General features: G+C 40.4%; 1 protein-coding gene across 7 annotated transcripts in view; it reads right to left on the bottom strand.

The window, feature by feature from the left end:
• Positions 1 to 15,969, bottom strand: part of TENM3 (teneurin transmembrane protein 3) — a 456,764-nt gene extending 440,795 nt beyond the window's left edge. For all 7 annotated transcript variants that reach the window (XM_019534649.1, XM_019534650.1, XM_019534652.1 and 4 more), the window contains exon 1: positions 15,659 to 15,969. In XM_019534649.1, the coding sequence (XP_019390194.1) occupies positions 15,659 to 15,890 (232 nt within the window). In that variant the 5' untranslated portion in view covers positions 15,891 to 15,969. The remainder of the gene's footprint in view (positions 1 to 15,658) is intronic.
• Positions 15,970 to 16,496: the final 527 nt, after the last annotated feature.

Raw genomic sequence — 16,496 nt, 5'->3', positions numbered from 1 at the left:
ATAATTTTCTCGAACAGCTTGCCTAGGATCGAGGTAAGACTAACTGTCCTATAGTTTCCTGGGTCCTCCTTCCTGCCTTTTTTGAAGATGGGAACCACGCTGGCGCTCTTCCAGTCCTCCGGCACCACTCCTGAGCACCACGAGTGCTCATAAAGCCGTGCCAGGGGTCTTGCAACGACCTTGGCCAATTCCTTTAGAACTCTAGGGTGGAAATCATCTGGACCGGCTGACTTGAATACGCTTCATGCAAGTGCCTTCATGTTGGGCTGCACCGCTGGAAGGGCTGCTGGCTCTCACTATGGAGCCAGCCTTTTATTTTTAGTAAGTTCCACCTCCCCTCTCCCCGCCACCAGAAGATTTTGTGGAGATTGCCGAATTTTGCAATTTCTGCAAAATCCATGAAATAGCAAGTTGAGTAGGTCCCCATTTACGGGAAGTTCCTGTGCTTCCTCTCTCACCCATGCTCATCTGAGAAACTCTCTTATGATAAACAGGGTCAGAATTTAAGGTTATGCAGAAATGAACAAATTAAAATAAAAGGGTGCAGGGACATGTTTCACCTCAGCTACACTGTGGCAAACTGTGCGCCCACTCTTATCCTACAGTATATAAAAGCTAAACTACCATAGCTTAACCACGTTTCACTGGGGCCCTTACACAGACGGAGAATGATTCCATCTGCTGTGGCGAGGACAGCTCCAAATATTTGGTGCTCAGGTTGAGACAGAGTTCAGGTGTCACCGCTGAAAAAAAAAGATTAAATAGCAAGAGCCTAGAAGTACAAACAGAAGCAAGGCAAAGGGAAAAAATAAGCAGAGCTTACTGAGTATCTGTCTCTTGTTTCAGAATTGTCACTTTTTTTAAGTATACAGGGTATTAAACAGAGGAGAGAGAGGAAAGAATGGACAGTAGATGTGATACTTGTCCATTTTGTCATGTACCTTCCACAACATATTTCCTGAACAACAGGAGTTTTCAAAGCTGCACCTGCAGAGACTGTTGCTTGCCAATGGGCCAGAAATCATGTTGCCTTCTGTTGAAGAATGAAGACTGACAACCCAATAATAGGCTATACCTGTGTTTACACATATCTTCTCTTTGATTTGGTGTTATACATTTGTACTCTTTCATTTTGGTTTTCTTCCCTTTGCCCTTTATAAAAATCTTCCCTTTCTTCTAAACCACTTTTCCCCCCCACATCTCATCTCCTCAGTTCTGTAATATTTTCTCATGTTTTTCCCTTTACTCATGACATCATTCCTCCTCTTTTCCCCCTAATCTTTCCTTTTGTCCCTTTTTACTGTGACGTTACAATCTCTATATTGCAATCTTATCTTTCTCTTACGGAATCTCTTGATCTTTGCTTCTCCCACACTTCCCTTAGCGAACTGAAAGAGCTACACTTCACTAGGACCAAAACAGAGTACTGTCTTCATCTTGTGCTGCCTTTCACACATTGCTAGTTTGGCATAATTGTTTTTTCAAGCAAACAAGATGCAGCACCATTCATTCACAAGGTAATGCATTCCTAATTAGGGTCCAGAGAAGGAAATGCTGTACACAATCTGATTTTGTAAATTGCCACACTCAGATATTTGTTTAAAAGCTGCCACTCAAGCAGTGCTTGAGAAACAGAAACAGCTACGTGCCTGCCGATAGCATCAGACTTCCTAATAGCAAAATGTGTTCCTTTTAAGGTTCTGCATACAGGATGAATTTACTCTTACAAATGTCTAATTATTCATTTGCGGTACAAGACTTGCATTACCTTTTTTCTCCATCGGACCATACCTCATGACAGCCATGAAGTATTGTAAAAACTGCCCTAGAGGGAAAAAGATAGCACTTCTAACTGAATGGATGGTATAAAGCCAGACATGCACCTTATGACATATCCTAGCTTGGTACTCTTTTGCTTTTCTTTTCAAATTTTCCTTTTCCCCATGAATGTAACCTCCCTCAGGGCTACATGCTCTAATATGCATTTCTCCTAAAGTTTGTGTAAATATATTGTCTTTTCTCTTTGCAAGTGCTACATCGATTCCTTCCAGTATAACTACCTTTCAGCAAAGAAAAATCTGAAGCTAATCCTTTCATTAGCTCAGCTTTTTCCTTTGTCCATTATCTAAACTGGGTCTGTTGCGAGTGTGTCCATGTGAATGCATATAATGACTGGGTAAGGGGCAAAGATATGGGAAACAGAAGACAGTAAGGGGATTGTAAGGTTTGGAGTATGACCAAGTGACGCAATGTTTGAGGGGTGAAGATTCATGTTTTTGCTATTATTACAGTGAAAAAGAAGTTTAAAGCAACTCTTAATACACAATTTAAAAGAAAAGGTTTTAGCAACCCAGAGCTACTTGAATTTCTATTCCACTTGTTTTCTTTGGATATGCATAGTGAGAGGTCTAGCATGCAGAAAAGGATGTTTTGAGCTAGGGTCACTTTTTTCAGGTCATACCACCTCATATTGCTTCTGTAGTTTAGGATATCTGGATACTGTTAAAATCCCAGGTTTTTTTTCATACATTCAGCAGAAACCCACTAAGTAGGAAAATAACTTGATTTAGGAATTCACTTTTTTACTTCTGATGTTAAACAGTAATACTGCATCATCCCTCACTATCTACTTCAACTAACATCCTCACCAACTAAGCACTGCCCTGTACCCTAGCAGATAATTTGACCCAGACAGTCTTGGCTTCATGAAAAACATAAAGGCTAGGTACAGATATGCAAAAAGCCTGAGGTGGAACTGATCTAAGTTACACAGTTTTCTGTAAGCGGTGGAGTTTAGATTGGCAGTGAACAGAACACATTTGACCTTTGGTGGGCGGTGGGGGAGCAAAACTTACACCAGGTTTTGCCATTTTTAAACCAGTCTGTGTGCACCAAACTTCTGTTATGGGTATAGACTGGTTTTGCGTGCCAAATTTCTGTTCAGTTACAGATATAGGCTGGTTTCTGATCATTTATATCAGTAGAAGTATAATGTCCATACCTGGCCAAAAGGAAAGGCCCTTTCTTTTATGTTTCCAAATACTATATTAGATTTGTGTCAAACTCTGCTAAGAATTTCTACCTAGGCATAACATTTTAAGGTGCAATGGTTTTACCATCATAGAAGCTGAGGAGCAGTGAAAACTGATTTATAATAGAAGGCCAGTTTCAAGCTTTAGTATGTAGTTGTAGTTATCTTCATTCAAAAGCACATTACAAAATATATAAATGAGAATCATTCAATAATACTTTAATGGTCAGATTGTAGGAGACCATCACACAACAGTAGTGATGAGAAATCTTTTTCCCCCATACAATTTTTAAAATTTGGCTCCAGAATTGTAAAAATGGATTTGAACTTTTACAAAATATGTGCCAAATTTCACTGTAACCAGAAATATGTTGCTAAGGAAAAAATAAGCAAAAAACCCCCAAATACTCTTCATCTCTGAAAAGTACCCCCCCCCCAAAAAAGATGCCATTTCATTCACCTTTAAGGATTATTTTTATAAATATCAAAACCTAGTTCTTGTGACCATTTAATAGCACCATCTTAAAATATGAAGAAAAGAAACTGTCTGAATAGCTTAAAATAAGGTGGACACCTCCATCTGGCTTTTGCTTTAAGGTAATCAAAACCTTTTAAATATCTGAGTATTTAAGCATTCTTGGGAAGCTGGTGGAGGTTTTTCAAGAGGCAGATGGATAAGAATTAGATCAGGATGACCTTGGAGCAGCATTCCTGTAGTCATGCAGGAGGCATGCAGGAGTCCCTTGAAGTCCCCTCCAATCTTATTTCTATGTATTTATGATAAAAGCCACCTTCACATATATCTGAGCTCACGTAAAATAAAATAGGAATATTTGCCTATGCATCGAGGGCAGAGAGAGAAAGAGAGAAATATTTTTTTCTTTAGTAATATAGTTATGGTCCCACATTTCTACACTTACATAAGAAATGCAAAGTGCACCTACAATCTAAATGTTACATGCTGTAACAGAACAAAGTATGTGGGTGAGAAAATGATAGGTTCTTGGATTTAAAAAGCTGAAAATAATGCTCTAAAATGATAGCTGTGAGATATGAACTGCCCCAATACTTTAACAGGGGAAGAAGGAAGTGGGGTTAACCCCAAAGTGGACATCTGAGGGACATCACCAGCATCAACCTCAAGCTGATATACATAAGCTACTGAGGTATAGGAAGGCTCTGCTGCCATTCTTGCTTCTTCTTGGGAGATATTTTCACTCCTGGTGGGAAAAAGTGGCCTTCATTCATGTTTACTCCTGCTGGGAAAAAGTGACCTCCATGGAATGGACATCTCCACTCCAGATAAGGAGCAGTTTCAAAAGGCGTAAGTGTCATGGGGCATGTCTACAGATGTGATTAATGCACATGAATAAACTCCAGAGCAATATGCTCCAAAGTTTATTTGTGCACAGCACGTGAAGCCAAGTTGGAGCAGCTGAGCCTGCAGGGGACCCCAGGGATCATCCTGCCAACCCAAGGCTGCTCTGAGTAGGCTCCATGTGCTGCAGAGGGGCTGGCTGAGGCACAAGGGTGTTTCAGTGTGGGACAGTTGGCAGACTGCTCCCATGCTGAAGCCAGCTGCTTCGCAGCACATGGAGCCCAGCCAGAGCAGCCAGTCCAGGCTGCTGTCAGCTAGCCCCATGCTGAAGCACCCTGTGCCCCAGCCAGCTGGGGCAGCATCTGCATCTACACTGCTGCACACAAAAACTCTGCAGCAGGGTAGTACTTGTATTTTACTGCACAGTTGATTAGTCAGCTGTGCGGTAAACGTCGGATGTAGATGTGCCCATGGTGTGCTAGAGTCTTAATCTAGCCTTGATCATCAACTTCATGTAAAACATTTGAAGAAATGTATAATATATTTATTCTAAAGTCTTATTTATAAAAACATTTTATTTTAAATCTTATTATTTATAAGTTTCAATTTATTGTATTCTGCCCTCACTGGAAAGGATTTGGGGATTTATAGATGGAACAGGAAATGAAGACAACCCTGACATATCTAAGGATTCATAAGAAACAGATTCCAGGACACCTGCAAGAAGTACAACTCCTGTCATGCTACACTTTGATCCATCTACCCTTCCCGGTACTGTGATTCCTGGCTTTGCCCCTGCTCTGTCCGTACTCTGTAATCTCTGCACAGAGCGTAGTGTGGTATTAACTTAGGTTCTATCTGCTGGGAGAAGCCCCTTCGTACAGTCAGATAAAGCAGCTGGATCTACGGAGCCTCAGTTACACGAAGCTAGCATGGGGAAGGTTCCACAGACTTTGGGGTTAAGGGAAACATGCTCTGTTACCTCCACTCCACCACCTTCTTCTGACAATTTTGATTAAGTAATTAATACTGAGCACTTCCATAGCACCCTCCAATCCAATACATTTGATTAAGCCTCACAAACCCTCTAAAGTAGCTGTGATAAGTATTTCCATTTTACATGTGTAGAAAGTTAAATAGACATATTTCCCAGATTTGAATGAACAGGAATCAGTGTCAGAACTGGGCTTTGAATTCTGATAGCCAGCCACATTCAAAGCTATCTAAGCTTGGCTCTTTTTCGTTTTTCCACTGTCTTTATCTATCATAAAATGAAGCAAAGTATATATCCTATCATCTTGAGCTCTTTCCATTTCTCACTCTTGAGTCAGCCTTGAAAAACCATGTCCACTAACCATACCAAAATTAAGAAAGGCAGAAAGTTAACAGAAGGAATACATACAGCCCTGCATTTGATCTGAGCACCTCTCAACCAGAAAGACAAAAACTTGGCCACTCTATAACAGGAGATCTTTGTGAAAATCTCTTATCCATGCTCAGAGAAATCCCTGGCCATTATGATCAATATTATGAGTAACTTGTATTGCAGCTGGGGTAGTTGAAGTGAGGCATTTTTCTCTAGAGTCAGGCTACACAAAATACCTAATCAAGCGTTCCACAGCCAATAACCAGAGTTGATTTTCCCCCAAAGAATCACAATTACCCTCCGTTGCTGAAGAGACAGGAGATCCATAGATCTTCCATGGGTCATGACCCACAAGAGACTAATTTCAACTGGATTAATGCCATAAAGAAAGTGTGCATGTGGCCGAGTGAGTAAGGGCTAGTGCTGGCTGCACTACTAATCTAATAAACTGACTCAATGTGCAGACTGGAAAGCCTGTCTTAGCAGCACTCTTTCGCTAATAGAATAACTACAAACATCAACTGATTTTATCACCTGAAAACCAATTAACTTCTTATTGTTGCTTATAAATGTAACCAGTATAAAATAATAATAATATATAATATTACTTAGTACTTACAGAACTTTTTATCTTGAAGGCGCTTTACAAACATAAACTAATTAATTCTCATGCCTATGAGGTGGGTAAGTATTATAAGAGAAAACTGTGGCAGAAGGTTATGCGACTAGCTCAAGGCCACAAACTCATCCAGAAAGTACTGGTGCTATTATTCTTCCCCGAGATATCCTCTCAAATCTAATGCAGATACTGCAGGGAGTCCTGCTCTGGTGTAATAAACATGAATCAAGCAAAATCACAATGAAGGTTATTAAATGGACCTGAGATTTGCCCTGTGGCTCCAAATGTAGGATACAAGTTTAAAAGCTCTCCTTGATTCTAAGAGTCTGGACAAATAATGGTAGAGGCAATGGAAAGGGATTAATTTATTCCATCTCAGGAGGAGGGCATTAAACCACATATATCTGTTCATACCTTCTGGTAGGTAATCTACAACGTAGACTGGTTCAATTCCAGAAAGAACCCCTTGCCTCCTCTGGTCAAAATGAAACAATCATCAATAAAGCAAGAGAATTAAAAAAGGAATGGCAGGGGCAAAATTCATATGAAGCAATGTTAAGATAGAGGTATATAACTGGTAGGTTTAAACACAGGAATTTAAGGTTAAAAAAGATGTGACTAGCTAAATCTTTTAATCCAGCAGTTGACATTTATGGTGACAGAAAAAGATTAATCATTTTGCTCTCTAAATTAATCATTTTGAATACCTAATATGTAACAAACTATGGAGTCATTAGGACTGAAGTTCTGACTGATGTTTTAGATTTCTGAAGTTAGAAATATTTGCCTCAGAATCATTCAAATTCTTAATAAAAAAAATCTTTTGGTCCCAGAAAGCATGTAATACCTTTTCCACCTCCTCTTTTTACAAGGTGGGTGACTTAGGTGCTGGGGAGATGGAAGACTTTTATTCTCACAAGACTAAGGACTGATAACCCTGATACTGATGATACACTGTCTAAATGACTTTTCATGACTTTGTTTGCTGGCACCCTGTATGCTACAGCCTTACCCGACTCAATGCTGTTTTTAAACTATGTAACTGAGCTTGCAAAAGAACTATTTTTTAGAAGTCAAGATATCTGTGGTTGCTCTTATTTTGTTTTCAAAGGGGAATGCTTTTGTAGTGAGATGTAGCAATGGTGAAAATCAGGTTTGCACTGTGTAAAAGGGTTATATAAATGGAAAACCCGGGGGGAGGCAGGGAACCGATCTGTTTGAAGTTCTGAGAGCAGCAGCAGCTGCAGAAAAAACACCCAGCGATTCCCAGTTACCTGAGGACAAACTGGCCATCCAGCCAAAGGAACTGTTGGTTGACCGGAGTGATCATTTAGGTAACTGTGACTGTGGTATTATCTATATCCTATGCGTGCTCTGTTAATAAAGTCTCTGCTTTAATAATCAGGTCTAAGCCGAAAGGGTCAGACATAAGTCTCTACATTGGGATAACTTTCCTTTAATGCTAATCCACAGCATTGGCAAAGACAAAAAGGCCTTTTAAGCCCCAGCCTGTTTTTCAAAAACTGCAAGTATTTATTGGTACAGTGAATGTAATTACTCAGCTGTTTAAATATCCTAATGCAAATTAGTGACATTAACACACCCAATTATGTATGTCACAAAACTGAAGGGAAATAAAGGGAATTTCAGCTGAGGTTAGTCTGGAAATAAGTGCCAGGTAATAAATGGTGATGTTTGATTAACACTGTTAACTGGTTCCTGCTGCCAGCTACTGAGACTAGTTAACTGCACCTGTAGGCTGATCCACATTTGAACAAGCCTTCAAAAGTAAAACCTAAACACACCTTCATCATATCTCCTCTGCTTTGGAGTTTGGAACGTTTCTTATAAAAACTGTAATACTTTATGCATGATCCTATTTCCATCCAAAGCTGTCTTAATCTTCCCATCTGCACTTTGTTAAGTTCCTATAAAGAAACCCATTAACCTCAATAGAATTTGCAGAGGTCCAAAGGTCATCTTATATGGATCACAGTAGAGGATCAGGACTCTGGCTAGTGACAACACATCTGTTTGAGAAGTAACACAACCACTATCTTAAGTTACTGATTATTTTTTTAATTTTGTTAATGCTACCACTGACATTTAAGGTATACTGTGAAATCTTACAGGGGATTCAAGAAATACAAACTGAATATGAAAGATACAACCTCAGTTATATTTCTTTTAACAAAAAACAAAAACAAAAAACAAACATGACAAAGATGCTTAAAGAGATTTTATCTGTATGCTAGAATCATGACAGAGTTTAATTTGAAAATGGGTAGCTTCTGGAAATCATTAATTTCTTTTTTCTGTTTAAAAGTATACTTAATATCATTATATAAAATAAAGCTAATGCTTGCCCATTATTTTTCTTAATATGCCATTCTAAAACATAGTTTTCCATTTCTTCTTATAACAAGTTAAAGAAGAGAGGGAGGTCTTCTCACATGTCAGCTGATCTGCAGCAACCATTTTGTGTGTCTGTTCTACTCTACTGTAAATGGAAGCTAAACTGTAGTACTGTAACCCACGCAAACCAATTGTTAAATTGATGTTGTTTAGTTTCTACTTACCCCATGATACAGCAGGAACATGAAACAGTTATTGGAAATCAGCTGATGAACTAAGCTTCCTACATTCTTTTAACTTACTGTAATTGATATAATAAGTTGATTTCTCCTGAAAATACACACTTGGTTTCAAATCATTTGAGGTAATTCCAATTCAACCATGGTTTCAACCCAAAACAGCTTCAAAAACCAAATATTTTAAACATTTACCTACATTTGCTCTAGCAATATAAATATTTGTCTTAAATTTGGAATGTATCTGTTTTTATATGTAATCTAAGCAACAGAAATAGAACAGACTAGAGTACAGATTTTATGGTCCACCGGAATCATAAAACCACTTTATGCCTACATCACCAGAGATGGGAACTGGAGAATCTTCTTTATGTAACAGAATGATGAAAAATGCCAAGTAGGATGAGGTCTAACCTGCAGTTCTGGTGGGGAACACTTCGGGGGGCTCAGTGTGAACATGTGTTGATGTTCCTGTAAACAGTTTTATAAGCAGGATACCTACCATATTTACTAGAATATAAAATGACCCCGATTATAAGATAACATCCTCATAATTAGATTCCATACATGGAAAATTAATAAACGTGATATAATTTTCCAAGTACGGTTCTAATTATTAGAGGTTTGCTTTGAATTTGTCCCCTTCCCACTGCTAGAGCAGGGAAAATAAATCTGGGGAGTCAGGTAGCCCCTGCTCTCCCTGAGCACGTAGAAGTGAAGAGAAATTTGAAAAAACTGACCTTGAAATAACATATCTGTAATAATTTGCATACAGTACCTATCGTTTTAGTTTACCCAGAATTGATGCCAAACTTGATATTAATTCAGGAAATCAAATCTTTGTCACTCCCAAAATTGATATCCTGTTTGGTAATTGCTGCATGTTTTAACACAAATACTCTCCAAGCACACTTTTAAGCAACACTTTTGAACTTATTTAATGACAGTATAAACTATGCATGATTAGTCCAAAACCAAAAGCCTCACAATTTACCATAAAATTAATTGGGCTGGGCCCCAGCAGAATCAACAGCATTTCAAGCTATGGTGACTTCACAGTTCAGCATATGTGTGTGTACCCCCGATACCTCCCACAAAGGCTCCACATGCTAATTAACCTCCCACTCATGACTGGAACTGGGTGTTCTTGTCATGAATCCTGGGATCCTCCAAAATGTATAGGCAGGTAAGGCATAGGGCAGCGTGGACATTTTAATGAAGATGGGATGCTCCAGGCTGAGAGAGGACAGAGGGATTTTGGGTAAACTGTTTGATACCCGATTTGGTGATGTTTGCCAGACATTTAAGGCTGATGAAGAAACAGGAATCATTGGAAATGGGAAAGAAAGGTGCAGCTGAGCTCTGGGAGCAAAAAGGAAGTAAAAATGTATGCAATGTAGTAGCTCACCATGACTTGAAAGAGTTGATGCTGAGGGGGACTGCAAGCAATGAACACTACTCTATGTCTGATTCAGATGGGTTGTATTAACCTCCTCTTGTGGTAGGACTCTATTAGCATGTTTGCTTGCTATAGGCCATGTGTTTTATAAGCATGCTCAGTGTTTGCTACATTTAATCAACTTCACAGTTTATTCCATTACTGAACGCATATTGCCTTTAGTAGTAGTTAAAAATAGGCAGTGTATTTAATGTGGTTTCCTTGTAGAAAAATTAAAAACCAGATGATTTTTTCCTCATGCTATTAGTGGGGGAACCTCATTTTGTATTCAAGTAAATATGGTATGTGCCATTTTAACCCCAGGGGAAGCTGGCTATCTGGTCCTGGCAGCAGGCCATAGAGATTGCTCTCTAATGGGTTCCCATAACATTATGCTTAATTTTATGGGGTGAATGTTAGTTCCTGTTTTGAATACTATAGTTATGTAGCAGTTTTGCTGTAAGAGTAGCTGTGTAGGAGAAAGTGAAGTTCAGAGACCTGGAGAGAAAAAAATAATAGTTCCAGGGCAGACAATAGAGAGAAGGAGTAGTCTTAAGGAAGAAAGACTAGAGTGAAGAGAGTAACTGACCCAGGCGGGACAGAATGAAGCCTGAAGAAGGGCAGAGGGAACTATAGTGACACAACAAAGATCATTTTGAGCAGGTCAGTTTTGCTGTGCTGTTTGGAATGGCAGTCTGACCCTCACCACTACCCTCTCTGAAGAACACACCTCCCTTCCAGGGAGATGAACAAAGAAAAAGGTATCTGAGGCAGGGGTGCTATTGATTGCTGGGGAAGCCTGGGACAAAGAGGAGCCATAATTTGAAGCCAGCGGCTTGCCCTTTGAGAAGCCAGACCAGGGCTGACTTCAAGGGGCCCTGAAGGAAGGAGACCAAATAAAGTTTTTTCTTGAAGAATACTAAGGCATAGCTTCCCCTAAAAGGGGTGTGATCTATGGCAAAGGGAACAGTCTGCCAGTATACAGTAGGATCCTGGCTTTGCATCTGTTTCAGTCTTTCCCACCCATGGTATGCAGTTGGGGCAGATTAGGAAATGGGAATGACAGAGATCTGATTTGCTCAATTATCTTCTTGGAGAAAATTTGGATATAGTTGGGAATTTGCCCTTAATACTTTTATGTTACATGATTTATGCACAAAAGTGGGATTGTCAAGGCCAGTAATGGTTAGTTTTACATATGAATTGGTAATTTAAAGGCAGTCGTTAACATTTTCTTTTTTGATGGAAGATTTCATTTCTCATTCATTTGGTTAACTAGATCTTAAACTGGGATTACAGTTATGTAGCTCAGTGGGAAATATGCATTTGCTAGGAAGAGAACAAAGATAAAAATAGGAAAATGTTTTATACCTATATATATTTAACAGTTTTGGAACAACCTTGGACACATTTTTCACAAGATGCTTCTGTAAAACCAGAAGCAGCAAATTCTTTTCAGTCAAGGATGAATCGAAGGAAAACAGTATCCAGGATTGCAAAACAAACCCTCAGTAACATGACCCCCTCAAACCAACAGGTAGTCCCCACAGGTGCTAAAACAGCAAACATTAGAGGAAGCCAATAAGCCATACAAAGAAATTTGAAAGGCCAACCAGGCAGGCTCAGATGTCACTACTGAGGGGAAAGGCAGGAAGGGGAAGCATTCCAGAGACTGGCATTCAGCCCTGCAGCTGTCAAACATACCCTGTGTTTGGCCATAGCTGTTAGCTACAATATTGTGTGCTCTTCTGAAGGAGATGGAGAAACACAACATAAGCAGCAATACAAGTATTTTGTGCCAAGTAACACATGTTCTAGTTGGTTATTTCATTGCTATTTAAAAAGAAAGACAAGTTCCTGTTCAGAGACTTTCATACACTTTTTAAAAAAAAAAAAGTATTATGACTTACTACAGGAGTGCTTGCAGGCCACTTAAAAGAAAGGTCTGCTCCTCCAAATTCAAACCAAATAAAGTGATCAAAGAGTGATCAAAGAGGATTGAGTGTTTAAAATAAACTAGCACTGACCCAAAGTGTGAACGTACTACTGAAGACAAGTGTAGGTATTTAGTGCATTACTCTCACTAGAAAAACAGCAGAAGGAAGGGACCAGACTATCATACTAATAATCCTCTATTACATGATCTTTCAAAGGTCTTCCAGTTAAAATTTTCTTTTTCCAATTTTCCAATGAAAAATGTTTGGAAAAAGATGGTTAGTAAACATTGGTGAATTTTTTGAAAGAAGGAAAGGAAATACGTTTATATCTTAGGTGCTCTTGAAAATATCTGGGGCTGAGGAATCTATCTATCCAACTCTAATTCTAGGTTCAGTTATTCCACTTGACAAACAACAACCCCACCCCCCAAAACCATTTTGATGTATTTCAGTGGAGTCAACCTAGAAAGTTATCACAGTACAGAAAAATTTATTTTCTACCCATGAAACACATTTCCCTTTTCTAAACAGACACACAAGGACAAAGCGATGGTTTAGTTCTCAGACCAACTCTGTATTTTTAGACAGCAGAGATGCAGCACTCTACGCCTTTAATCATTTTGATACTTAAATTTATGTAGCACTAATAAAATTTGTGAGAATGAAGTCCTAGAAATTAAAATTTATATCCAAAGTTGGAGAGAGCAGAACATTCCTGATACTGCTAAATCCTTCTGGTCAGTCTATTCATAACATGTAACAAAGTAGGTTGCTGCCTACAAAAACCTCATACTTCTCTGAATCCGGTAGTCTTTAAGGTGCTACCTGTCCCAACCTTCTGCCTCACTTCAGAGTAAAACAGCTAACCACCTCTGTGCCAAACCCATTTGTGTCCAACCCTAGATGGAGGGACCATCTTTAGTTATAACCTTCACGCCTTTGCAATTGTTGATCTCATCATTGAACGATGAAAAATGCAGACCAGTTAATGTTAGTAATTTTTCAGGTCTGAATACCCGTCCATTAGAAAACAGACCTTACCATAAACCTATTTGCCATGGCTACTTAAGAGCCATAAAAATGGATTGGTGACCCAGGTAGAAGGGAAGGACATCATATGTTACCACAAAACTCATCTCAAGGACTATCCAAACCACTCCTTTCCCCACAAAGCCCTTATTGGCTGCTTACAAACATTAAAAGCCCCCCAACAAAAACACGCTTTACTGGAAGCAGAAGCACATTAGTTCAACCCGGCTCCACAGCGTCTGTATAGACCAGACACTTCAGCAGTGCTTTTTGGCACTTTTATCTAATAGCTGATTTAATCAGCTATTAGAGAAAAGCACAAAAAAGCTCCAGATCAATACAGGTGTTGGGTGAGCCAGGTCCAACTAATGTGATCCCTCTTTTGGGCATGCGGTGGGCTTGGTACAGGAGCCGGCTGAGTTTAAAGTAAAGCACTATTTTGGGGGGGGGTGAGGGGGAGGGTTTAATGTCTGTAAGCAGCCTATGTGGTCCAGTCTGCTTGAGACAGTGTTGGAAATTTATTTTAATTTGTCTGGCATCTGTTCATAGCCTTAGGCATATTATTTGGAGAAAATGCAGATAAATCTGATTGTATGAGGAGAGGCAATATTATGGTCTAGTAACTTGGTCCACATACAGGCATTATATTTTGACTGAGAGAATTACCACTCTGTTTGTAGAAACTATGAGCATACAAACATTCATTTAACTTCTCCCAAGAGAAACATACCCCCTCCAAGAGAAAGTTGTTCCAACTTTTGCCCTGGAAGATCTCCCATGCAAGAGAAACTCTCACAGAAATGAATGCCTGTATGCTCCCCTCCTAGGAGGGGAGTGGAGCAGTGGGGCAATGCTCCCCTGGGAAGAACTTCCTGGTTAAGGGAACAGGTAAGGCACTGCCCCGCTGCTCCCAAACCAGAGCGGAGAAGCATCTAATCCTTGTCTTCCACTGCTGCTTAGACTGGAGATGCCCTTCAGAAGAAATGAATCCTTGTCCATAGCCTTTATCATGGAGATAGAATTCAGGAGGCTGATATTCATTTCCTAAGTTTGTCACTTATATTGGTTGTCTGACTGTTGAAGTTCACTTATTTTCCCTGTGCCTCTTAAAATTACACTTAAAAAGTAAATATTAGAGGTATACAATACATCGATCCAATATCAGATCAGCATCGATATAAAGAAAATTGATCATATTGGAAATCAGCCTGATGTGGCCAATAATTCAGCCAATAAATGCTTGTGCATGTGCATAGCCACAGCGCAGCACGTAGAGGGTGAGCAGCATAGCTTGGCAGCTTGGAGAGCTGCATGCAGCTGGTTAGTCTGTTACAGTGGAAGGGGTGTGGCGGGGGGGCAAATCAATGCCCCCCACACTGAGGGAGGGAGTGGGGCTGGGTCAGGGACTGCCCAGCTGAGCTGGGGCACAGGACAGAGCCACAGCTCGTCCAGGGGTTGTGGTGCAGCTACTGCCACTGTGCATGCCCCAGGAGGGCATGGGGGCATGTGCCCCTGGATCTGCATGGGGGGGGAGGTGGGCTGCAGTTGCGGGCTAGGGCCAGGGTTGTGTTGGGATCTTCCTGGCACGTGGTGGGGTGGGGGGGAGGAGGGCTGCACTTGGGGTGGGTGTCAGTGACACTGGAAGAGGGCTACAGGGAGGACTACTGTGAAATTTGGGATAGCTGCAGCCCCCCACATACCCCACTCCCAGTGCTGCCATCATCTGCCCCGGCCCTGCCAGGAAGAGCCCAGCGCAGCCTTGGCCCAACCCACAGCTGTAGCCCACCTGCACCCCACACATATCCAGGGGGCACATGCCCTACCATGACCTCCCAGGATGCATACAGCAGTGGGAGCGCCACCCTCTGCACTCCCTGGATGAGCCACAGCTCTGTCCCATGTCCCACCCCACCTGGGCAGCATCAGCCTCAGCTCCTGCCCCACTCTTCCCACACCGCAGGGGCCTTGATCTGCCCCCCAAGTCCCTTCCCTTCCCCCTCCCCTTCCACCACAACAGACTTACCAGCTGCACACAGCTATATCGGAAATCAGATCACTATCAGCCAATATGGCTCCTTAAAAATCGGCTATTGGTATCGTCCCCCAAAATCTCTATTGGTGCACCCCTATTAAATATAATACATGCATCTTTGCTTATGTAAAATACTTTGAGAACAATAGATGCAATATACTATGTAGTTGTAGAATCTTATTACTAATTACATAACTGGCATGACAATGACAATATACCCCACTCAGACAAGAAATGTCTCCCTGTGCAACACTAACAGTACTGTGTACAGTGTTTGCAGTCGAACATTTGGCCTACCTTGTCTGGTATACTCATCTGCTTCCCTGTGGACCAAGTCTTTTACCCGGTTTCCATAAAGCAACCTAGAGGAATCATGATCGAATGCTTTAAGGGTTTCACTTGAGCTGTAAGATTTCTGTGTAGGCACTCTGCACTCCTCATTTTCTGCTGAAGAATTTGTGTAACGCCGTTCCTTGTCCCGTCTGCTCTTTGTTAGGGAGCAATAAGGCCTACGTTCTTTCACATCCATACTTCATTCCTTCTCTATGAACATCAGCCCAGCTTACTGGAAATTCTTTTCTACATTCAATTTATGTCCACCTATTGAAAAAAGCAACAACACATTAGACTCAGAGTTGAGATGGGCCTTAAAGTTCAACTAGTTCAAAGCTCATAGTATTTTAATACATTACTAGTTGTCTAATAGCCGTTAATTCTCCATCTCTTTTTGGAATAGAAGTAAAAATCCAGGTCAATACTGTGTGAAACACAGCTCTCTGTTGTTCCTGCCACAATAGTTTAATTCTTTAGCAGCGTGCCTAGCAGATTAGCCATGAAACCACTGTTAACAATAGAACAAGTTACAATATACTTCTAATTTGCAGCACACAAGTTGGATAATTGACAGCATAAAGACCCAACTCAAATGCCACTACAAAAAATTAGCTTCCAAGCTTGATAGAAAACATTTCTAGCTTTTTCCCTAGAAAAAAGTGTTAACCAAAGTTTATTTTCATCCGCAAATCTGTTACCCATTTCTTCTTGTGAGAAACATGGAAACTATAAAGAGAAATCTCACTTTCCCCTATGTATTTTGAGCTTCTTTTATGAACATACTTCATTTTCATGTTTTCTA

This window comes from Crocodylus porosus, unplaced genomic scaffold (assembly GCF_001723895.1).
Source record: "Crocodylus porosus isolate Cpor-Errol unplaced genomic scaffold, CroPor_comp1, whole genome shotgun sequence".
Classification (NCBI taxonomy): Eukaryota; Metazoa; Chordata; order Crocodylia; family Crocodylidae; genus Crocodylus; species Crocodylus porosus.
Note: the sequence above shows the minus strand (reverse complement) of the source record. Positions and strands in the feature narration are given on the sequence as shown.